Source organism: Diceros bicornis, chromosome 4, assembly GCF_020826845.1.
Source record: "Diceros bicornis minor isolate mBicDic1 chromosome 4, mDicBic1.mat.cur, whole genome shotgun sequence".
Lineage (NCBI taxonomy): Eukaryota > Metazoa > Chordata > Mammalia > Perissodactyla > Rhinocerotidae > Diceros > Diceros bicornis.
This window is the reverse complement of record NC_080743.1, coordinates 7,080,450-7,105,155: the sequence shown is the minus strand read 5'-3', so window position 1 is coordinate 7,105,155 and position 24,706 is coordinate 7,080,450. Positions and strand designations below refer to the sequence as shown.

Genomic DNA, 24,706 nt, shown 5'->3' with positions numbered 1-24,706 from the left:
CGGGCCTGGACCGCCGTCCGCCGCCGTGCTCGGCGCCGGGCGCTGACGGAGCTGCGGCCCGAGGGCGGGATGGAGAGTCGGAGCGTGCCGCCCGGCCCTTACCGGGCCACCAAGCTGGTAAGAGGGCGCGGAGCGACCGGGCTGGGCGGGCGCCCCCGCTCTCCCTGAGGCCGTCGGGGGATTTCTCTCGGGCGGAGTGCCGGGGCGCGGAGCCCTCGCTCCGCTGAGGAGGGGGCGCGGGGAGTGGAGGGGGCCACGGGGAATGCAAGGGGCCGCGGGGAATGGAGGGGTCCGCGGGGAATCGCGGGGGCCGCGGGCAATGGAGGGGGCCGCGGGCAATGGAAGGGGCCGCGGGGAATCGGGGGGACCGCGGGGAATGGAGGGGTCCACGGGGAATCGCGGGGGCCGCGGGGAATGGAGGGGTCAACGGGGAATCGCGGGGGCCGCGGGCAATGGAGGGGGCCGCGGGCAATGGAAGGGGCCGCGGGGAATCGGGGGGACCGCGGGGAATGGAGGGGCCCGCGGGGAATGGAGGGGACCGCGGGCAATGGAAGGGGCCGCAGGGAATCGGGGGGACCGCGGGGAATGGAGGGGCCCCGGGGGGAATGGAGGGGGGCGCGGGGAGTCGAGGGGGCCTCGGGCCCTCGCCGGGTCTGGGCTGTGTCCCCTGGAGGCTCCGACTGTCGCCGCCCCCCGCGCCTGATTCTCTGCCCCCACCGGGATTCGAGAAGAACTTAGGCTGAGCCCTGATGCTTTGTGGGGTCAGACCGGGGCAGCCCGAGTGTGACAGCGTCGTCGTGCTGGGCCCGGGGAGCACTAGGTGACAGCTGCCTAGTTCACAACCAAACCGGGGTGTTGAGTCACCCAGCGGGAGCGCCTGTTGCAGTCGCTGCATTTGTCCTTGTACAGTGTCTTGTGCATTGGGATCCTCCTTCCAGGAGAGTTCAGTGCCGCTGGTTTCCTGGCGTTAGGAGAGGCACGACTTCCGTGAGCCTCAGTTTCCTCGTTGGTGAAGTAAGACTAACCATACAGGCCCACCTTAAGGCGCTTCCGAGACGGTCTGTGTGACATGCATTGTGATTTGTACAATAGTAAACAGCTTATCCTGTGGATAAGTTGCAGCTCAGGATAAGTTTGTTGAATAAGTGCAAGTGTGAAATGGGGAGGTGTGGGAAGAGAAGACTGCCGCCGTTGTGTTTTCAGCCCTTCAATTCTGCGTTGTGATGCTGGGGCCATGTAGCTTAGGCCTGGTTACATAGCAAGCCGTGGCGTCGCTGTGCTTACAAATCGGCTTTCTCGACCTCTAATGTAGGGCTTTTCCATTTAAAAGTGATGTGTTTATTCTACACCACCACCACCTTCGTGCTCCACTGCCACAAACCTGAAAGTTTGGATGGTGTGAGGATGATTTGGAAAATATGAGTATCTTTGTGAAATGTAGGTATAACGATGCCGTGAGATACACCATGGACTCAAAGCTTACTCAATTTACCCCATCTGTTCTATGTTCACTACTGGAATCTCCACATTAGAGACACTATAGTAAATACGTAAGTTGTTTTAATATGAACGGTATTTTACCAGTAGAACTACTGCCTGCCATGAGTTTAGTCTGGCCAGCAGAGCAGTTAGGCATGCAGGTTCTTAAGTCAATCAGACCTGGGTTTGAATGCCTGGGTTCATCACTTAACTGTGTGGCCTTGGTCAAATTATTAAATCTTTCTGTGCTTCATGTTCCTTATCTGAGAATGGGATAATAATAGTAACTATTCATAAAATTGTGAGAAAGTGACGTAATGAATGTAAAGCACAGTGTCTGACACCAATGCTACCAGCATATTATTAATATTGGTTAAGGTAAAATAGAAAACACAGGAATAAATGCTTTTTCTATTGAGGATAAGAGGCAGGTTCGTGTTCATTGCAGTGCTTCTTCATTATTCCTACCTTTCCTACATAAGTCAACATGCCACTGAAGTGCTTTTAGTCAAAAACTACTACATAAAAATATTATTACATAGAATTAATAAAAAGAAATCAATCTGACATAAAATTCATGATGTAATCAGATGTGAATGAAAGAATTTTCTTTGTCTATTTTGTTTCAAATCAGAGAGAGGTTTCACTTTTGTTGTTTAATCTTTTTTTTTTTTTTTTTAATTTTCCTTCTTTTTGCAGTGGAATGAAGTTACCACATCTTTTCGAGCAGGAATGCCTCTAAGAAAACACAGGCAGCACTTTAAAAAATATGGCAGCTGTTTTACAGCAGGAGAAGCAGTGGATTGGCTTTATGACCTATTAAGAAATAATAGCAATTTTGGTCCTGAAGTTACAAGACAACAGACTATCCAACTGTTGAGAAAATTTCTTAAGAATCATGTAATTGAAGATATAAAAGGTAGATGGGGATCAGAAAATCTTGACGACAACAGTCAACTATTCAGGTACTGAACAGATAAATAACTGCAAAACTGATACTTAACGTTTAATTCCACTTCTATTATACTTTTACTAAAATAGCAGCTTCTTCAGGGTAAACGGTGTTTTCTTTAGAAAACTGTTACTGCTCTTAGTCCAGTTAAAACCATTTAGAAGTTAAAGTTAATTGCTGCACAATTCAAACTTTTAAAAGGTTAGAGAGGATATATAATAAAATAGGGAATTGGGAAGAAAGAGTGAGATATTATCACTTCTGCATATTCTGAGAGCTCTAAAACATTGCGAGGACAGATCATTATTAACTTTAGTTTTATAAGTTCAAGAATTACAAGACAAATTCTCACAGGTCCTTGCCTTCAATGGCGTATAATCTTATATCATCTAAGAATACGTGTGATAAGATAAATAATAGCAAACTTTATGTAATAAAAGACGAAATATACCACAGATTAAAGAGACTATTTATTAAGCATTTATCATGTACCAGAAGCCCTGCTTTATGATTTACATGTTTTCTTATTTAATCCCTAGAATAGCTAAGCAGGGTAGGTATTAGCTCCTTTTTACAGATGAGAAAGCTGAAACCAGACTGCCATAAATCTTGTTACCTCTGTCCGAAATATGTTCTTCCACCTTGAAACACTGTACACGTTTGTCAGAGTAGTAAATACGTTTCTTCTCCTGTCGGCTCTGTTGTAGCCTCCTCTGTGGAGCCTTTCTGACTCCCTCAGGCCAGCAAAAATTGCTTTTTCTCTCCTGCACTCAGGGTTCTTTGTTATATATCCATTAAACTAGGTCTTTGGATTCTAATACCCATGCTTTTTTTTCTCTACAAAATTAGTACTTTTCAAATGTAATGTCTTAGAAGGTGATTCTTGTGTTTATATCAAAGATCATTTGTGTCATACAAGTAAACTGCAATAACAAGCCTATGAATAGTTAGTTTAACACTACAGATCTTTCCTCTCTTAACTAGTCCTCAGTCACCTTGTGAGCTTCTTTGCTGCTGCTCATCCTTTAGCTGTCACTGGTCCTCAAGGTCCTAGACTTGTCTTCCCTTCACCTCTCTCCCTGGGCAGTCTCATGCCATGTCTTCACCTACTTTTCTTATGACTTAACAAACCTCCAACCCAAATATCTCCTGAGCTTTATAACCATTTTTTATCTATTCAACAGGCACTTCAAATATAGCAGAAAATCACTATCACCTCATAACCAGGATTTTGTCTTCTTATGTCCACACCTGAATGAATGGCACTGTCTTCCCTGGAGTTGCCTGGATTCTTTCCCTTTCTTCTCTCTTTTAAATATTATTTAATTATCAAACCATGTTGTTTACTTCCTCAGTGGTCCTCTGGTCTGTCTACTTCTCCCTCCACTGGGGATGTTCGTTTTGTTAGGCTGTTATTCTCTTACCTGGAATTCTGCATAACTCTCGACTCTTCTGCTTCTAGTCTTTTACAATGGTAACAAAACTGTAAAGTACTTCAAAATAAAGTTCACCAAAAATATGTAAGACGTGACTGGAGAAAATTATAAAATTGTATTGAAGGTAATAAGTGGAGCAGGATATCCTGTTGATGAATTAGAAGACTTAGTATGATAAATAAGTCACTTCTCCCCAAATTGATTTATAAATTCAGTGCATTTTCATTTAAAACCTCTATAAATTTTTATAGAATTTGACAAACAGATTCTCAAGTTTATTTGGTAATATAACGCTCCAAGGGAATTTTGAAGAACAAGGAAAGGAGAATTGTCTTACCTGATATCTGGGCTTAAATTAAATTAAAACAATTAAGTACTGAGAAAACAAACTCTTACGTATATAGGAAAGTGGTATAAGTTATACATGGATTAAATACGTAAATATGAAAATAAAGCACTTATGAGAGAATATAAGAAAGTATTTTTAGGACAGTGGAATAAGAAAGAACTTCTGAGGCCACTAAAAACTTATGCATAAATTTAATGTATGATAAAAGATACCATAGAGTGAAAAAACAAAAAACCATATATTGTTTATGTATATATATTAAAAGAATAAAAACAAGAACAAGAAGGAAATATACTATCTATAGATAATGATTTCCCTTAGGAAGAGAGAAAGAAATAGAATAAGCAAAGAATTTCTTTCATTTAAGAAAAAAAGAAAATGAAGTCTTTGGTAAAATGTTAACAGTTGCATTGGTTGATGGTTCGTACATGAATGTTGTTTTATATTATTTTCTGTACTTTTTTGTTTCTTTGAAATAATTTGTATTAAAATGAAGGAAGGAAAAAGCATTATAATCAAAAGGAACAACAGAGACCAAGTTCTGGAAATTAGAACAAGCACAGTCCAATAAAGGCAGAAAACATACAAATTAGATAATGCATCAAAGAAATTTAGAAATGTAACATTCTAGAACCATTTTGTATGTAAGCATACCCCTCCAACAGAATTGATCCTAATAATAACCCTGAATTATCCAGAAATAAAGTTAAAATATGCACAGTATACTAAAGAAAGCCAGAAACTATTAAAATATTTTTAAAAGGTTTCATGGGAAAATCGATATATAGAGAATCTTCATAAGGTAATGTAAATAAATCTATTTCTTTGTGTGATTTTTAAGATACATAGGCACTAAAAGTTTGTTTCTGATCTCACATTATTTAATTGCATGTTATTCTTAAACCAGATTTCCTGCAACTTCTCCGCTTAAAACTCTTCCACGAAGGCATCCAGAATTGAGAAAAAACAGCATAGAGCACTTTTCCAAAGATAAAGATAGTACTTTTAAATTACGAAACTTGTCTCGTAGAACTCCTAAGAAGCATGGATTACACTTCTCTCAGGTAAAACATCCTTTTTACTAATCCCTAGTTTAAATATAGTTACCATGTGCTTAATAGTAGAATTGTTAAAAGTAAGTGATTCTTTAATGTTTGAAGCCAATACTGAAATCTCTTAACCTACATTATATTCTAAAAATGTATGTGTATATTTGTTTAGAACCCATAGAAACAATAACAAAAATGGTAGTGAAACATACTTGAAACGGTATTTGTATAATTTAAGCATGTTTTGTTTTAAATTGATTTGAGGGTGATGGGACAGCTGCAAACCAAAAGCTTTATTACCATAAGTTACATTATTTCTTCAGGTGGTACTTACTTATAGCTCCACAGTGGACTGACACTAATAGAATTACCAAGTATTAGGAGTGGTGTCAGTTCAGTATTGCCTTAATTTGAGCGTAATATTAAACCAAAATAATTCTTTTTTCAGGAAAATGCGGAGAAAATAAACTGTGAAATAATCAATGAAGATCAAAAAAACTCATTTGATAATAGAGAAATAAGTCAGGAAGATGTTGAAGAAGTTTGGAGATATATTATTCTGATCTAGTAAGCTAAAACCAAGTTCTAAGGTGTTTGGAATGTTAATTTGACATTTTCATGAAGAAATGGAAAAGAACCGATTAGTTCTAAAAGCTTAGAAATGAACCTGTATATGTATTTCTGAATAAATGCTCTTGCTCTAGTTCTAGTACAGTAGAAATAGAATATTTTCACTATGATTTGCTTTTTCTTTGAATCAAAGTTGTAGCTATAGTTGGGTCTATAATGGAATCCTTCAAAGCTCATTAAGATAAATCTATTTGAAAGTGGATACTAAATAAAGCCTTAGAAGTTTGGTTTAAGAAAAAGACAAAATATTCTGACAGCTTTGTTTGTTTGCCAGTCATATTCTTTTTATATTTATATCCTATTCCACTTATGTTATGGAGGGAAAAAAGTTTGTATTCTTTCTTCTATTTAGCCTGCAAACTATTTTAGGTGTATCATCCCTAGAAGACGTCATAAATCCAAAACAAGTAATTCCTCAGTATATAATGTACAACATGACCAATACAAGTAAACATGGAATAGTTATACTACAAGATAAATCAGGTTGGTATCAATAAAAAAAGTTGGAATCTTTTTAACCTTGCTAACAAAGGTTGCAGCTATAGTGGGGGCACAGAGAGACAAAATGTAGAAAGTAGAACACTTTAATCGAAAGAGCATCAGGGAGACTATTGTGTTATTGTAAGTGCTTTCGTAATCACAGAGGAATAATTTTTAAGTGAATATTATTCATACTATTATTTTAGCTCCTAAGGTGATTCATGGGTGATTTTTAAAAAAATGGCAGGGTTAAACATCCAAAAAGTATGCAAATATAATTAAAACTATTGATTAACCACATTTTATTGAGGGCCTACAATGTGCCAGGCATTGTGCTAAAGATTAGTGATGAGCAAGAGAGGAATGGTCCGTGGAGCCTACATGAGTAGTTATATCCAGATTTACAGGGATCAAGACATAGGCAAAACTGAAATTACACACAATAAAATAAGCCCAAACTTTCAAGACCAGTATTCTAAAGATCGCTGGCTTTGTGTTAAATATGTTTCTATAACATATTGGTTTCAGATATAAGATAGGTAAATCAGGGAAGGAATTCAAGCCAGATGCATTAGAAAACCTAGATTACGAGAAATGTCTCAATAAATCCACTCAGACTTATTTTTTATAATCAATCGCTGTCTGTAGGATTAACTGGCATGCATTGCTTTGAATTTCTGTGAGCAAGAACTGTGAGATTTTAATTGTAGGAGCAAAATGTAAATGTCAAAACTTACGAGTTGGGGGCTGGCCCCGTGGCTATCGGTTAACTGCTCGTGCTCCGCTGCTGGCGGCCCAGGTTCGGATCCTGGGCGCGCACCGACGCACTGCTTCTCCGGCCGTGCTGAGGCGGTGTCGCACACACAGCAACTAGCAGGATGTGCAACTATGACATACAACTATCCACTGGGGCTTTGGGGAGTAAAAAGGAAAAAAAGGAGGAAGATCAGCAATAGATGTTAGCTCAGGGCCGGTCTTCCTCAGCAAAGAGGAGGATTAGCATGGGTGTTAGCTCAGGGCTGATCTTCCTCACAAAAAAAAAAAAAAAAACTTCAAGTTCTGTTGTGTGTGTGTGCATGTGGCTTTGGACCAGCCCCATCCTTCACTACCTAAAATAACATACTCATCAGTATATGTTCTCATCTCAGCTTTCTATTCTTTATACTCATAAACTTTTCAGGTCAAGTGTACGTGGTTTTTGTGTTTATGTCAAAAAACTGCTAGATTTTATGCAGCATATTTCAGTGGCAATTGAAAGATTTTAAGCAAGCCTCGCTATGAAAGCACCCTAATATTCAGATGTAGCTCGTTTCAGTCATAGGTCTCACTCAGTCAGTAATATTCAGATGGCCTAGCTATAGTCAGAACAGAAATGAGGATAAAGAAAAGATGGTGGTACTGGATAAAGATGAATGTTAATTTATTTCCAAACCTCTCCCAAAATAATTAATTCTTGAATTTGGGGTAACCAATTGTTGTCTATATCATGGAAGGAGTCAAACTCAAGATCTCTATAACTTTTTAAACTTGTATTTAAAATATTTTCTTGGCCCTATGTCTTATTAAACATATAATAATTTTTAATCTTGGTTATATACACATATATACATATATAATGTATATATACACACATAGATGAATATATGTATGTATATGTATATATAATTATGTATAAGTGTGAAGTTTTAAATATACTATCATAAAAATTGTGTGATTTACTAAACAATGTAAATTTTTTTTTTGTATAGATGACCTTCCTCACTGGGTATTATCTGCCATGAAGTGCCTAGCAAATTGTAAGTTAAAAAACAAGCAAAAATGTATATATGTTTTATGTTGATAGTATTTAACAAGAACCAAGAAACTTTTTAAATAATTTATAAAAGTCCTGATAAAACTAAAGTATGTTTCTCTTCATGTTTATAGGACAATCTAGTAGAACTGATTATATTTCTTTGCATGTGGAGTGTATTATAGAGCCCTTAACTTTTTCTATGCAGATGGTAATTTTATAATTCAAGCCCATCGTTTGTGGCTCAGTTCTCATAAATCATAAAATCATGAGCTAAAGGATCTCAAGGGATTTTTAGATATAATCTACATCAGTTGTCGCAGTGAGGCCCAGAGAGTTCAAATCGCAGCTTGTGATTAAAGCAGCTTGTAAGTGGGAAGTTTCAGTCAGAAATGAAGTCTCATAAAGCCCACTTCAATCCCCTTGCCCCTTACACGGCCTTAGCGTTCAGGTACTTCATGACACGCTTCTACTACGTAAGATATATTAATGGGACTTTTATGTTTATGAAAAAAATGATCTGTCACCAATCAGCATATCATTTTTTTAGCATTTCATTCATCAAGCTTTTTCCATAGTGATCAGTGATAATTGATTTTCATAATTTAAGACCCTGGTTCAAGTACAAAACCCTAATTGCTTTCAAAATCAATTTTAGAAATGTGCAGAAGTGCGTGCTTCTAAATCATCAGAAGTTAAAATATATTTAATTTAATTTTGTTACAAGAGTATTTTTTTAGTTCTTATAAAATTAGTATTTTATTAATGTTCAGGATAAGTATATATGTATTCCCTTGTCGTCCACTGGGTGTCAATATGACAAAATAACAGAATAAAGTAAATAAGTTACAGAAAGATTTTATTTATCAAATGGAGGTAAAGGTCTTGATCATAAGCTTAAGATTTTTGAGTTTCTCTTTCTACCTTCCCCTACCTGACTGCCCTTCTCTCTCTGCTCATGGTTGGCAGCTCAGAGAAGCATACTTCCAGGGACTACACTGACGTCCTCTCTTCGGGATTTTTTTCTTCCCTTTCTTTCCAGTCCATGTTATACCTAAATGATACCAAAGATATAACTTACTGGATTCCATTTTAACAACAATGTATCTAGCCAGAAGCAGTATTAAGATTTTTACTTATTATTTAATCCACCACGGTAATCCTGTGACATATAGGAATCAGTGATCAGTGTACTATTCCCAATTTTTTTCTAGAAGAGAAAACTATGGCTTAGAAAGTCTTCTGCTAATACATAAGGAGCTATGTATTCAAACCCAGATTCTCTAACTATAAATTCTGTATTTTTAATTTCAATAAAGTATTTCCTGTCTTAGAAAACTTTCTAATGATTATCAAATCTTTTATTCTACATATTAAGAATATTTCTTATATCCTCCTTAGAAAAGTGTCTATTTTGCTCTACATAAAACCCATATTAGCCTTTAAGGTATTAAATATGTGTGTGGTTTGTTTTCTTTAATCCTTTTTTGGTGTGTGTGCTCACACTTGTGTAGCCATACAAAAGTTTGGGGTTTGGGAAGAGAAAGATTTTAACTTGAAAGATAGCATAGTGACTCTCAAGCATGAATGCATATGACAGTCACTAGGGAGACTTGCCAAAGATTCTGATTCAGTTGATTCAATAGCTTGGGAATGTTTTTTTTTAAAAATCATGCCTCAGAAGATTCTTATAGCAAAGATTCCCAGATCAGAGTTCGGAAACTACTAAATTAGTGAACCAGAAGCAAACATCTCTAGGTCAGTAATTCCTAGCTCCACCTCCATAGATTCTGGTCTGTATCGAAAAACTTATATTTTTAATAGGCACATTGGATGATTCTGATTATGTAGTCCATGGACCACACTTTAAATGTTGTCGGACCTTAAAGTCCTGGGTCTTGTTTTCACTTGACCTTGCTCGAAGTTCTAATTCTAGCTTTGCCACCAATGGCTCTTTCATCTTGAGCAAGTTACTCTGAGCTTCAGTTTATTCATCTGTAACAGGAGATCAGATCTTATTTCTGAGGAAAACACTAATGAGTGGGTGTGATTATTTCAAAAATGTTAAGCTGATGAAACAGCAATGTAGAGGTATTATTTAAACTCATTAAAGGTATGCTTCATGTCAGGCCAAATTTATTCATGAAAATGTAAATTTACAGAAGACCATTTGAAAGATTTATTTGCATTATCCAAATAGCCTTCACTTTGTAAAATGAATTGTGATAAAATCACATTAAAATAAACTCCCCTAATGCTTTTAAAATATATTACAAATTTTGCTTTATATACAATTTTCAGGTATATAAATATTAAAATACTAGTAGTTGCTTGCAGTGATTTCTAGTGAAAAGATAATGAGAGGGAATGAAATGTGCATAACCCTTTAAATTATATTTAAATTTTGAAATGTGACAAAATTTGTCGTTAAACATGGCTCTTTTATGAAATACAGGTTTGATACTTTTTATAAGTATATTTAAACGTTGTATTTAAAATAAAATATATTTTGCCTTTTTTCTTTTTTTGCCTTCTACTTCTTAGGGCCAAGAAGTAATGATATGAATAATCCAACTTATGTTGGATTTGAACGAGATGTATTCAGAACTATTGCAGATTATTTTATAGGTCTCCCTGAACCTCTACTTACCTTTGAATATTATGAATTATTTGTGAACATTTTGGGTATGTATGGACTTTTACTTATTATTTAAATTCATTTTTTTTAAGTTTTCAAGTGTCCCATAATTTAAAAGATCTAAAAGTATAGGTAAATATGAAGGGGGCAGGCTATAAATTATTTTAAAATTTGGGAATACTCCAGTTGCTGTTGTGTTGCTTTCCAGTAGTTCAAATATATCATTCCAACACAATTTCTCCACACCAATTAGGCGCCTGCAATTCATTTCTGACACTACCCAAAGTTAGCTCAAACCCTACAAGTTAAGGACAAAGTCCGTCAATTCTGGTAGTAACTACCTAAAGGTAGTGCGGACTCCACTGATTGAGGGCTCAGTTCCATAAGACCGCCCTCACTTCAGCACCAGCTGCAAATGAGATCCTCAGGCTTCCTTGCACCTCTGCCCGACTATCTACCAATTCAGGGGTTCTCACAACCCCCCTCAAGTTCAATAATTCACTACAATGACTCACAGAACTCTGGAAAAGTGCTTTACTTAGTGATTACCAGTCTGTTATAAAGGATACAAGTCAGGAATAGCCAGATGGAAGAGGTACATAGGGCAATGTATGGGGGTAAGTGTTGTGTAGAGCTCCCAAGCCCTCTCCAAGAATGCCACTGTCCCAAGCATATCTATGTGTTCACCAGCACGTAAGTTCCCTTAGCTTTGTTGTCTCAGAGTTTTAATTAAGTTCTCATTACATGGGCATAATTGATTAAATCATTGGTCGTTGGTAATTGAACTCAATCTCTAAGCCCCCCTCCCCTCCAGGGAGGTCTGAGGTAGGGCTGAAAGTTCCAACCTTCTGTTTCAAGCAAGACTATCCCTGAGTCACCTCATCAGCATCAACTCAGATGTGCTTAGGTAGGCTCTTTATGAATAACGAAAGACTCCTATCGCTCTGGAAATTCCAAAGGTTTTAGGAGCTCTGTGCCAGGGACCAGAGACAAAGACCAAATACATGTTTTTTCATCCTACAGTTGTCTAATGATTAAGAGCTTTCTTATACTTGTAAACTGAGAGCGGATATTTTTTAATGTATTTGACTCAATCCATTTAAGTAGATTGGTGAAATAAATTTTAGTTATTTATATAACAGGTTGAAAACCTCTAGTCAGTCTTGCACTTTGTAACTGAATGTTGCATGTGTCCTATTTAAGTGGCTTCTGAATTAAGCAACTGCTATTTGTACTGTACTAACAATATATACTACAGTGATGCTTTATTTTTTTAACTTTACTGTTGTTTTTGTTTTATTTTTGTCCACCGTCATACAGTTGCATCTTAATTTTTGTTTCATTTCCTGGTAGTTGTTTGTGGCTACGTCACAGTTTCAGATAGACCCAGTGGGATACATAAAATCCAAGATGATCCACAGTCTTCAAAAATCCTTCACTTAAACAGTTTGAATTCCTTCAAATCAACTGAGTGTCTTCTTCTCAGTCTGCTTCATAAAGACAAAAACAAAGAAGAATCAGATACTACTGAGAGACTGCGGATAAGTGATCAAGGATTTCAAGAAAAATGTGCTAAGAAAATGCAGATAGTTAATTTAAAAAACAGAAGAGCCAGTGCTAATGACATAATGGGAGGAAGTTGTCGTAATTTAATAGGCTTAAGTAGTATGCAGGTTCTGTCCTCTAACATCAAACCAAGGTGCTATTCTTTAGAAGGAATTGTAGATTTACCAGTGAGTTCAATTAGAGAGGTCTCCAGTGTCTTCCATCAATCTGTTCTGAACATAGAAGGACAAAATAATAAACAGTTTTTAGTGTCTAAGACCAAACAGGAATCCCTAACGAATCTTCATTCAGAGGAAAGTAATCAAAAGCCACTCTGTGTTGGTTTTAAGAGAACCTCTCCTTTGACTGTTCAAGACCAAGAGGAGTTATGTAATGGGAAATACAAGTCAAAACAGCTTTATAGATCTCAGAGTTTACTTTTAAGGAGTAGTACAAGAAGGAATAGTTATATCAATATGCCAGTGGCTGAAATTGTCATGAAACCAAATCTTGGACGAGGCAGCACAAGTGTGCAAACAGCCAAGGAAGGTGAACTCGGAAAGTCTAGTACCACAATCAATAAAAGACTCTGCAAAAGTACAATAGAACTTTCAGAAAATTCTTTACCTCCAGCTTCTTCTATGTTGACTGGCACACAAAGTAAGGTTGATGCTTTCAATGCATGAATGTTAACTTTTAGTGTTTACTAACTGTGTTTGGCTTATCTGTCTTTTCTGAAATTGCTTTATTTTCTTCCTCCAAAAGGAAAATTTCTTATTGTAAAAGACTCTTTGTCATGACATAACTAAGATTTATTCTACTTACCTAAAGCACTTATTTCTTTCCCTTCAATTGCACTTATTCTGAGTCACTTTATTTGTAATAAGTGAAGGATTTTAATACTCAAATAGGTATGGAGCAAATGAGAATCTTATCATGCTTTTGAGGAATGTGGAAATTTCTAGGAATAGTTAAAAGAAATTAAATACTAAAATACTATTTTTGCCTTCTTTATATAACTATATGCTGGTAGTATGAAAGCGACTAGTGTCATTGATGATTTTTTTGGGGGGGGTAACTTTGCCTTCTAGGTTTGCTGCAACCTCATTTAGAGAAGGTTGCCATCGATGCACTACAGTTATGTTGTTTGTTACTTCCCCCACCAAATCGTAGAAAGCTTCAGCTTTTAATGCGAATGATTTCTCGAATGAGTCAAAATGTTGATATGCCCCAACTTCATGACGCAATGGGTACAAGATCACTGGTAAGTTGATTTCTTAAGGAAAGAATATGCCCTGATTCATAAACCAAAAAAAGAAAACCAAACTTTCTAAAAGTACTACTTAAGTGATGTTGTAGTCTTGAAATCATAGATTCTTACGTTAGAAAGGCTCTTAAAAGTCTAATCTTTCCTAGCATCAGAATGTTGGTGCGTTAATCCTTTGTGCCCAGTCTGTTATACTTTCATATCCTGATCTTTATCTCGTCTGAGGACTGTGCCTCTTGGCTCATCCTATATCACTTCACAATGATTGACCCGGACTGTCAGACCACATTCTATTGCCTTGTGCCCATTCTGTTTGGTGGTGCATGAAGAGGAGACGTAGGCGCTGTTGAAAGCTAAAGAGTACTATATTCTGTGAAGTAGGGAATTAATAGAAATCCATGTACAGTACGTCAAAGTGTTTCAGAGATTGTGGTAGTGGGAAAGTTGTATTTGATGAATTATGTAAATTAGGATAGCATGGTCTTTGTGGGCAAGAAGTTGGGGAAACTACTGAGGCAGTCTCAGGCTCCCTGTGAGGATAAGGGCAGAGGCATTTATATACAGATATTGATTGGAAATGGATTCTTGAAATTGTATCTCTAATCTCTCTCTCCATTCTTTTTAAGAGCTGCCACTTCCTCAGAGTGCAGCTTCAATATACAAGAGGTTCTCCTAGCAAGGGATCTGGAGCTGAGCTCTACTCCTCCACTCATTAAGGACAATTCTTTAACAGTGATAGACCTAATACGAAGAAGAATTATTCTTGAGTAATTGTGGCATCATTAAAAAGCATAGAGAAGTTTGTAGGGGAAGATATTTTGAGAGATATGAGTGAGAAGGAGATAATTTTGGTTTTAAAATTTTTGAGTTTAAGGTTATGGGATATCCAAGTGAGATTTATCCAACAAAATGTTGGAAATGTGAGCCTGGTGAAGAAAGTTCAGGGCAGAAGGCAGATGTTTTTGGAGACGAGGTAGTTGAAGCTATGAGTAAATGAGCTCTACAAAGCTGAGAAAGAATTAAACAGCTGAGGACTGAGCCTTGGGAGGAGATAGGAAAACCTGCCTGACATATAGGGATAAAACCAAAAATATTTTAATTCAATAAATATGCTCATCTATTATGTGCAAAATACTTAAAATAATCTAATTATTTTAGAATGAGGTGTGTGTGCGTCTTATACTTAGTGGGTTATATGGATGTGAATGAGAGTCCCAGGATTTGAAGACTTCTTTATAATGGAATTGAAAAATATATGTGTTAATTGCCTTTAAAGACTGATGGAATAAGCATTAAAAACTATTTTGCAGAGTTTCAAAAGATAAATAGAACCAGTCTTGCAACCACTAATGTTTATATTATATATTCTCCTGGTGTTTTTGTGGGATTAATTTAATGTAATAAGTCATTGTTCTATGACATTATTTAAGCAACATACATATATGGTATTAATGGAAACCTATGATGTTTACTGACAAAATTGTGGCAAAATTAAAGAAAATGCTAAGCCTTTTATAATCCTTTGCATTTATATTAAGGGAATACTTAGCAAGTACTTTAAAAAGAATAATAGCCATTCTTACCTTTCTAATATAGTAAATTATTGTCCTCATTTTTAAGCCAAAGTCTGTTAATCACTTTATCTCAATACTTCAGCATAATGCTACCCAGAAATTACTGATATTCTAATTTATATCAAACCTTAGGTTTTTAAATTCACATATTTTAATATGTTTCTAGATGATACACACTTTTTCTCGGTGTGTGCTATGCTGTGCCGAAGAAGTGGATCTTGATGAGCTTCTTGCTGCAAGATTAGTTTCTTTCTTAATGGATCATCATCAGGAAATTCTTCAAGTACCCTCTTACTTACAGACTGCAGTGGAGAAACATCTTGACTACTTAAAAAAGGGCCATGTATGTGTTGTATTAAAATTCTTAAAAATCTCTGCATTAGTCAGTTGCAAGTGGCAAATTCATCTCAAACTAGCCTAATCAAAGAGGGAGACTATCAGCTTACATAAATAACCTCTAAAAGTCAGGGGTATAGACAGAACCTGGGGACTCTAATTAGCAATAGGACTGTTTCCATCCCTCCATCTCTTATTTCCATTTTGGTCCTGTATTTGACAAATGGCTCCTTCACATGATGGGGAATATGACTAATTAAAGCCCTTGAGTCACAGACTTACATTTGCAATCCAAAGGAAAAAGGAGCCACCCCTCCACCACCAATTTGGAAAGTTCTTGGTATGGACTCTGATTGGCCCAATCTAAGCTAAATGCACATTCTTTGGGTGGTTGAGAGTGAGTGGTTTAGAGAGAGGGCCATACTCTGATTTGCTTTACATAGCTTAGAGGAGAATCTTTTCTTCAAAAAAGGTAAGGAGAATGGAGGTAGAGTAGGAAGGAACAGTTATAAGAAGAGAAGGAGTACTGAGCAGCAAAAAGCAGGTCTCTATTATATGCAGTCTGGCTGCCCAGCACATATATTCATGTTTCTTCCCATACATGCCGTTCTAACATTGCCCTGACTTGTCACTATCCCCTAGAATTTCTTTCTCTTATCAACAGGTGTTATGGGCTCCACCCATGCCCCTACACCTCAAAAACAGTACATGAATACTTTAACTATTACTATGTCAGAACATTAGTTAATGTTATAAGATGAATTAAAATATCACTTTGATTGTTATTGTTTTGTAGTTAAAAGAATAAAACCCATGGTTAATTATAATAATGATGATAGCTAACCTTATTTAATACTTATTGTGTGCTAATCACTTTATATACATTATCTCATGTGATCCTCATTTTACAGATGAGGAAACAGACCAAGAGAGGTTGAATAACTTGCTGAAGGTTACAAAGCCAGTGGGTTGTGGAGCTGAAATTTAGATCCTATTGACTTATCACCGCTCTACTGCATAATGTAGTTTTCTTAAAGTGTTGAATATTTGGTGGCAAAATAATAGGTACTAAATCGCATCAAAAGAACACTTTAGCAAATAGGAGCATGATCAGAATTAATAGACTTGGACTGTATCATTTTGTTCACTGCAGATTAAAAATCCTGGAGATGGACTGATTGTTCCTTTGCCAACATATTCATACTGTAAGCAGATTAGTGCTCGGGAGTTTGATGAACAAAAAGTTTCCACCTCTCAAGCTGCACTTGCAGAACTTTTAGAGAATATTGTTAAAAACAAGAGTTTGCCTGTCAAGGAGAAAAGGAAAAAACTAAAACAGGTAAGAGAATGAGCAAATTCTCAATCATGTAAATATTTTCTAATATGCTGTTGCTGATTGTTATTTAATAATACAGAATTTAATTTCTTATTTTAATATTCTAGATTTTAAATATTGGATATATAGGCTATTTATGACTACCTGCCTGGCTTTATTCTTTATCCTGAAATTTAAATAATAATAATAGATACTCTCCTTTACTTCTGGTGTTTTTGTATTTACAGCTTGGATTAGCCTGGGAAAACAATTGCAAAATTTGGATTATAATACATGACTTTTAGTGACACATCATTACCATTTAGAATTTGTAGCTCTACATCAAAATCCAGTAGCCACATGATTCTGACAAGTTCGATTTCAGGTCTGAGACACACAAAGAAATATGAAATATACTAGATCCCTGTGACCTTTATAGCCTTTACCGATATGAAGGAAGAAGATCTGGAATTTGTGGGGAGAATTCGCATCAGAAGAGATCCTAGAATGTTAATGCCAGCTGGGGTCTAAGAAATCTTACCTTTTGTATATGAGAAAGCAGAGGGAGAAGCAAGGATAAAGTGAAAGGATACTGGTTTCTGTAATACAGCTTTGAGACAGGCACTGAATTCTTATATAATGTTCAACACTGGCTTCCACTAGGATAATAATGTTCAATACCCTCTAATTCCTCACCTTGTTTTTAAGTTTCAGAAGGAATATCCCTTGATATATCAGAAAAGATTTCCAACCACGGAGAGTGAAGCAGCACTTTTTGGTGACAAACCTACAATCAAGCAACCAATGCTAATTTTAAGAAAACCAAAGTTTCGTAGTCTAAGATACTAATTGAATTAAAAATTATGTAATACTTGTGGAACTTTGGTAAATGAAGCCATATCTAAGAATCCAGCTATTAAAAAGGAAGTCTATTTATTAATAAGGTTTTTCTAAATAAAACATGTTTTGTAAGGAGGTGCCAAAATAGTTTTTTATCAATGTGAGACTAAGAAACTAGTGGATCTCAACTGAGAGCAAATAACAGTAGGTGATACCAGATATGTTAACCAGAAACAATCTTTTGTTTAACAACATCTGGAAAAGCTATCATGGTGTGTGCTACAATTTTATTTACTTGAATTTTGAAAACTGACATAATGTTCATCAAGATTAAGCTGTAATTCTGTTGTTACAAGAAAACTTATCTGCATATGTGCTTATGAATATTAAAGAACTAGTTGTTTAGGGTTACATTTGTTTCTAAGTGTAAGAATGTGAAGAATATTTGAAAACTCAGTGAATTAATTTTCTACTGCCAAATGTTGCACTCTTTTGTATATTCTCTTTCCACTTTTGATCTATTTATATACATATGTGTTTTTAAAATATGTATACATAAGACTTGGTTGGCCTTAAACCTTTATCCCAATAATTTCAGTTATTCTTTTTTTTAATATATCTTTTGCATTCTTATGTTCATGAATCTACTAGAAGATAGAGATACAAAAGAAGTATAAGGCAATCATGTACTCATTCAAAAGATATTTATTTAGCAACTACTATATGTCTTTCATTATTCCAGATATTGAGACACGATGATGAATAAAACAGAAAATCTCTTCCCTTAAAGTATTTATTTTCTAATCAAGGGAGGTACACCTATCAGATACTTAAAATAACAGTATACCCCCTAAATCAAGTTGTGGGGATTCCCTCAGCTGAAGACTGACCTCTGTGATTATGGAACAGTTCTCTAAGCTAGTGTTTTTCAAACTGCTACATATTAGAATCACCTGGAGAGTTTTAAAACAATACATGCTCAGGCCCTACCTTGTACCAATTAAATCCGTATTTTAAGAGATGGTATATAGATAGGCATCAGTATTTTTCAAACTCTCTAGGTGATTCCAATATTTAGCCAACTTTGAGAATCAGTGCCCTAAGCACTTTTTATAAACATTTAAGTAAATGTCAAGCTGGTGGCACACTGGCTTTATTATTTCATTTTAAGAAAATGCCAAGTATAAATGCCTCTCACTTTAATACAAGATTATCCAAATTTCTGCTTGATTGACTTAGTACAAAGTTGACACAGTTTTTCTTCCATATTTTTCTCCAAGATTGATTAATATTCATTCCTTAAGTGGAAAGATATATATAATGCCTGGGATATAATAGACATTTATTGTTCAATGACTGTTCTTACTTTTGAAAGTAATGTCATACTATAAAAATGACAACGTTCCATTTGAAATTACTATTTTTTATTAAAAATTTGGACAGAAAATGATAACTATATCTTTTGCCCAGAAACCTTAGCTATAAAATTATTGGACCAAATTAGAATTCTTTCCAAGATGTTTGTATGCTAAAACTTTTTCTGTTTAAAATTTGTAATAATGTGAATTCTGTTGCATAGTGAGATAAAAATTATTGTGGGTTTTGTAACAATTTAATTTTGTATTTATTGATATTAAATATATAAATATTATAAAGACATAGTAAACTTTCATCTGCATTAGTGTGCATGCAACTGAGATTACAAAATACATGGTGTAACACTTTAATAATGTGAACTCTGAAGTCAGGTTTGAATCCTAGTGTGCTATTTATTTACTCTGTAACCACAGACAAATTACTTGACTTCTCTGAGTCCCAGTTTCCTTATCTGTAAGATAAAGATTATAATAGTACCTCTCTTAGAATTGTGAGAATTAAGTAGAGTAATGCATGTGAAGTGTCTAGCATAGTATAAGCACTCTGTAAATATTAGCAATTATTACTAGAATTATAACACTAGAAGAGATCTTAGCAAACAAGTATCCCTCTCTAGGCCAGCCCGGTGGCATAGTGGTTAAGTTCGTGTGCTCTGCTTTGGTGGCCCGTCATTCTGATCCCGGGCACAGACCTACACACTGCTCATCAAGCCGTGCTTTGGCAGTGTCCCACAAACAAAACAGAAGAAGATTGGCACAGATGTTAGCTCAGGGACAATCTTCCTCACCAAAAAAAAAAAAAGTAGTCCTCTCAGTTGCTTTGGGCAGACATGAACCAAAACAAAATTTTCAACAATTGGTTAGTCTTATTAAACTATTTTTTAATTAGGAGACAAAGGTTCTGATTGAAAATTTGGGATCTAGTATAAAGGGAGAATTTGATGAGGAAGGAAAGCATGAATTCCTTCAGAAGCTATATCCTTGAGTATGTGAAAGCATGTGGGACGTGGGACACAAGTGGAGGGCTTGACCTTTGTCTAGAGCATGGACAGATTCCATTCTATCAGGAAAAAAGGCAGCGTATTTAAGTTCAAATAGAGGTGGGTTGATTGGCTGATTTGATGTTGATTGCTTATAGAAATTCTCTTCTAATTGATTTTACTTTTTGAGGAAATAAGAATCAAAGTCAACTGCTGAGAGTAAAGTGGGGTGGAGATGATGCACAGTTGAAGAGAGAAGGTGTAAAATAGTCTAGCAAACTTGTGAGAGTGCACAGGTTACACCAGATCAGATGATGTCTGGCTATTTTATAATTGTAGTTCTGGTCCCAGAAGTTACTGCCACCAACCATCCCCAGTAGCTTCTGCTAATGGTTGTCATAATGATCCACTCTCCCCACACATTGTCCAGACAGTTGTATAGCATTCAGTAGTGGAAAGTACCTGGAATTTCCTATTGATTACCTTTTTCTGTCCTTGGGAAACTTAAACTCTGGGTTTCTTCATCTATAAAATATGAATAATAACATCTACCTAACCAAGTTGCTATGGTAATCAAGAGGCAATATATTTAAATCTTGAACTTAGCAAGACCATGCTCAATTTCTAAGTCCTTTCCTCTTTCCTTATATTGAGTTTAACAAGATATCTGCTAATTAAAACTCCTTTCCTACCAGGTAACCCCTAGCAAAAGAAACAAAACTACACCAAGGCACATACAATCAAGTTGCTGAAAACTAGTGATAAAGAGAAAAACCTTAAAAGCATCCAGAGGAAAAATGTTTTACACAGAGGAACAAAAATAAGAATAACACTAGACTTCTTGTTAAAAACTGCCATCCTGGCCAGCCCCAGTGGTCTAGTGGTTAAGTTCCACACACTCTGTTTTGGCAGTCCGGGTTTGGTTCCTGGGAACGGACCTACACCACTCCTCTGTCAGTGGCCATGATGTGGCAGCGACTGACATACAAAAAGAGGAAGATTGACAGTGGATGTTAGCTCAGGACAAATCTTCCTCAGCAAAAAAAAAAAAAACTGCCATTCAGAAAACAATTGCGTCGGGGCTGGCCCCGTGGCTTGGCGGTTAAGTGTTCACACTCTGCTACTGGCGTCCCAGGTTCAGATCCCGGGCATGCACCGATGCACCACTTCTCCGGCCGTGCTGAGGCTGCGTCCCACATACAGCAACTAGAAGGATGTGCAACTATGACATACAACTATCTACTGGGGCTTTGGGGAAAAAAAGGAGGAGGATTGGCAATAGATGTTAGCTCAGAGCCGGTCTTCCTCAGCAAAAAGAGGAGGATTAGCATGGATGTTAGCTCAGGGCTGATCTTCCTCACAAAATAAATAACTAAATAAATAAAACTGTTTAAAACAAAAAAAAAAAGAAAACAATTGTGTGATATTGTTTTGGATTTGCTGTCTTGGCTGGGAGTTGGTGCCAGTTCACACCAATGGAAGTTTTGGCAGGGACTGTCAGTGCTCTGCCAGCCACCAGCAGCAGCCTCCTCTCTATGAGCCAGCCGTTCGTTGATCCACCTCCAAAATTCTCTTTTAGTCAGCTTCCTAGGACTAGTCTTATTTCTGTCTTAGCTCATGTTCCCTATAATACTGAGACAAATAATTATGTGTAGGAGGCGACTGGGAGTACACTTGGGAACAATGCTTATGAGAAAGTAATGGAGTTTGGATGGAGCAAAAGAAAAAGTGGAACTGCATTGCATTTGCGACAGAGGCCTCGGCTGACCCCGGGGGAACTCGGGAGCTGGGATGGCCCTTCGGAACCGTCTCAAATTGAGGGAAGGGGCTGGGCCTTTGTCCTTTCATATAAACCAGTTACTGAAAATGGGCCGATTCTGGAGAGGAGGTGTGACTTCGGCTGAGGCAACTCCCTTCAGTCAAGCACCATTCCTAAAACGCCTGCAGCCAGTATTCCTTGCAGCTGGGGAATGCAGGGCCCCGCACTGAACAGGGATCTGTGCGCACACCTCATCTTCACTGCGAGGGATTCTGAGCATTAAAACAAACAAACCAAAAAAAAAGGACTTGTGTTTGAGAGAGGCGGAGAGGTCATGAGAATCAATGGTTTTGGTTATTTTTTACTTGAGTATTTATTGATTTCTCTTATTAAAAAGTGATATGTATTTGTTATAGATGATTTGGAAATGAGAGTGTAAATCACCTATAATCTTATCAACCAGACACAACCCTATGAAAATCTTGGAGTTCTGCCTCCAGCACTTTGTCTCTTAACGACTCACGAGAAAGCTCTCTTTCTCTTCTAAAGCTTATATGGTTGGCTACGATTAGAGATTAGCAATAATTTTTCTTAGAAATTCATGATGAAGCTAAAAATACAATGTTAAAAGACCTACCGTTCTTATTATGTACAACGTCTCAGACTTTTGAATTTGGTTTTTCATCAGCCTTCTGATTTATAACTTGGAAATTCTAAAGACTCCATTCGTCTTTAGATCTTAGCAATCGCAGTCTGTCTCTTGACTCTTAAGTGACCTGATTTGTCAGGCAGCACCTTATGCTCAAGCAGAGTCCAGATTTCTTTCTCTTCTGCGGCTTAATTGATATTCACATGTTCTCTCCACTCAGACTTGTATTCCACCTGTTGCTAGGCTAGAACACTATTAAGCGTTACACTCAATGTTCATTAAATTTCAACATCAAACCATAAATTGGAAGGAATTACACAATTTATAAATCACCCAAATGTTGGTTGAAATTTAACTTTTGGAATCAGTGTTGGATAATTCATAAAGTGACTATGTATTTTTTAAGGAAACTATTAGTAAGTTAATTTGGGTGACTCATGGGCAGCAGTGCCATCTGCAGGCCTCTTCTGATGCAGCTCTTTTTAGTCTCAGGTTCCCTTCTTAAAAGGAATTTGACTCCACTAAATATTTATGGCTTTATAATGTCAAATACAAAGTGATATTAATCACAGATTTAAGATGCATGAATTTACAGGTACAGATCCCTGTTACGGATTTTTAAACCACTGAGATAATAATCAACTGTCATATCCATATTTATAATCAAAATATTAAATATAATGTATAGGATCTAGAGTATATATGGAATGAGCATGAATATTGGAATCATGCAGGACTGGGTTCTAATTGTGGCTCCAGTACTTACCAGCTATGTGACATTAAAAATTTTGCTTAACCTCTCTGAGATTCAGTTTCCTTATTTATAAAATGGGGATAATACTTCCTTCATGACATCTTCGAGAGCTCAAATGAAATCACATGTATAAAGTGCCTAGCACAGAATGTGCATACAATATTCCCCCAATTAATAATAGTTCTCTTTCCCTTAAAATTAGAACAAAAAATCTCAAGGCCATTTATTGCTTTTGTGCCCAGTGAATTTGAGTTGTAAAATATATCATTAATTTTTTGGAGAAAATGGAGTTTGAACTGTCTTCCTAGGATACTTATTATCTATCCTTTCATCTATCTCTTTTCCTTTTGATGTCTTCTAAAATTTAAATATAGATATATATGTTGGTACCTGCATAGAATATTTCTGCAAGATATTTACAAGAAATTGACAAACTGCTGAGTTTGGGGGATATAAAAGAGACTTTTTTTTTAATGTGTGTATCCTTGGAACTGTTCTAACTTCTATCACTTACAATATTACTTTTTTCCAATAAAAATACTAGTAAATAAATACAAACATCTGGGAAAGGAATATATATGAGATTATCTTTATATAAAAAATGAATGACAATTCCCTCTCCCCACTCCCAAATTTTGTAAATGAAACAGGACAGAAAGAAGGCGCTTAACTGAGCAATTCAGATTTGGGATAAACTTTCTCTGAAATCATAATATGTACTCTCAAGTGAACATGTATTATGTAGTGAACAATGATTTCTATTTGCAGACTTTTGTACAAAGAACTTAGAAAAATCTTTGCCTTGGGGGATTTTATCATCTATGTGGAAAGCTGATGTAAATACAGTTCCCTTGATAAATACTACACCAAGACAAGATCCTTTACCTATCCAATGTAACATTTAAGACATGATGTAGGCTTGAATTATACTATGACGATCCATACAGTCCAGGTTGAGCTAGAAAAGATATAGTAGAATCTGTGCTATCTGGAATTCATTTTACTTCTTGTTTCCAAAGACTCCTGAATCAAATTAATTGGCCTTTGTTAACATCTACTATCTATTGTGTATTATTCACAGTAACAGTCACCACTCCCTCCCACCCTTCACCTGTCTGAATCAGACTATTTCCTTAGTTCCTAGCTGTGGCATCCCCGCTTCTCCTCTACTAGGTGGTTCTCCTCCTGTGTGTGCTCCCAAAAGACCCTGTGCATGTGTCTAGTACCGAGCTTCCCACATTTTGTTAAAATAATTTGTTTATATGTCTGTCTTCTTCCATTAAACCATGAGCTTCTTTGTAGAGGCTAGGAAGTGTCTTGCTCATTTGTATGATCTCTAACATCTATCACACTAGCGTATACTTAGGAGGTACTCAAAGAAATGTTCAATGAAATAGATGGCTGGCTGGATGCATCTGTCTCAGACCTGGGGCACCAAAGTCTTTACATGAGACTTTGTAGAGCAAATGTTTCTGAAAAGCCCTCTTCTACAATGTCTATGATTTT

At 36.6% G+C, this 24,706-nt stretch overlaps 1 protein-coding gene across 4 annotated transcripts; it reads left to right on the top strand.

Moving 5' to 3' along the window:
• DEPDC1 (DEP domain containing 1) lies at positions 1-19,826 on the top strand. Of its 4 annotated transcripts, XM_058538275.1 has the most exons (13): positions 69-117; positions 1,313-1,437; positions 2,179-2,444; positions 5,124-5,280; positions 5,714-5,832; positions 6,248-6,378; positions 8,124-8,171; positions 10,712-10,852; positions 12,159-13,010; positions 13,442-13,614; positions 15,358-15,534; positions 16,681-16,866; positions 17,551-19,817. In XM_058538275.1, the coding sequence occupies exons 3-13, from the start codon at positions 2,212-2,214 to the stop codon at positions 17,689-17,691; spliced, it is 2,358 nt and encodes a 785-aa protein (XP_058394258.1). In that variant the 5' UTR covers positions 69-117; positions 1,313-1,437; positions 2,179-2,211; the 3' UTR covers positions 17,692-19,817. The 4 variants fall into 4 exon arrangements, with proteins under 4 accessions (XP_058394261.1, XP_058394257.1, XP_058394258.1 ...); XM_058538274.1 differs by lacking the exon at positions 1,313-1,437 and having other exon boundaries at positions 3-117; positions 17,551-19,818; XM_058538276.1 differs by lacking the exons at positions 69-117; positions 1,313-1,437 and adding an exon at positions 1,451-1,550.
• Positions 19,827-24,706: the final 4,880 nt, after the last annotated feature.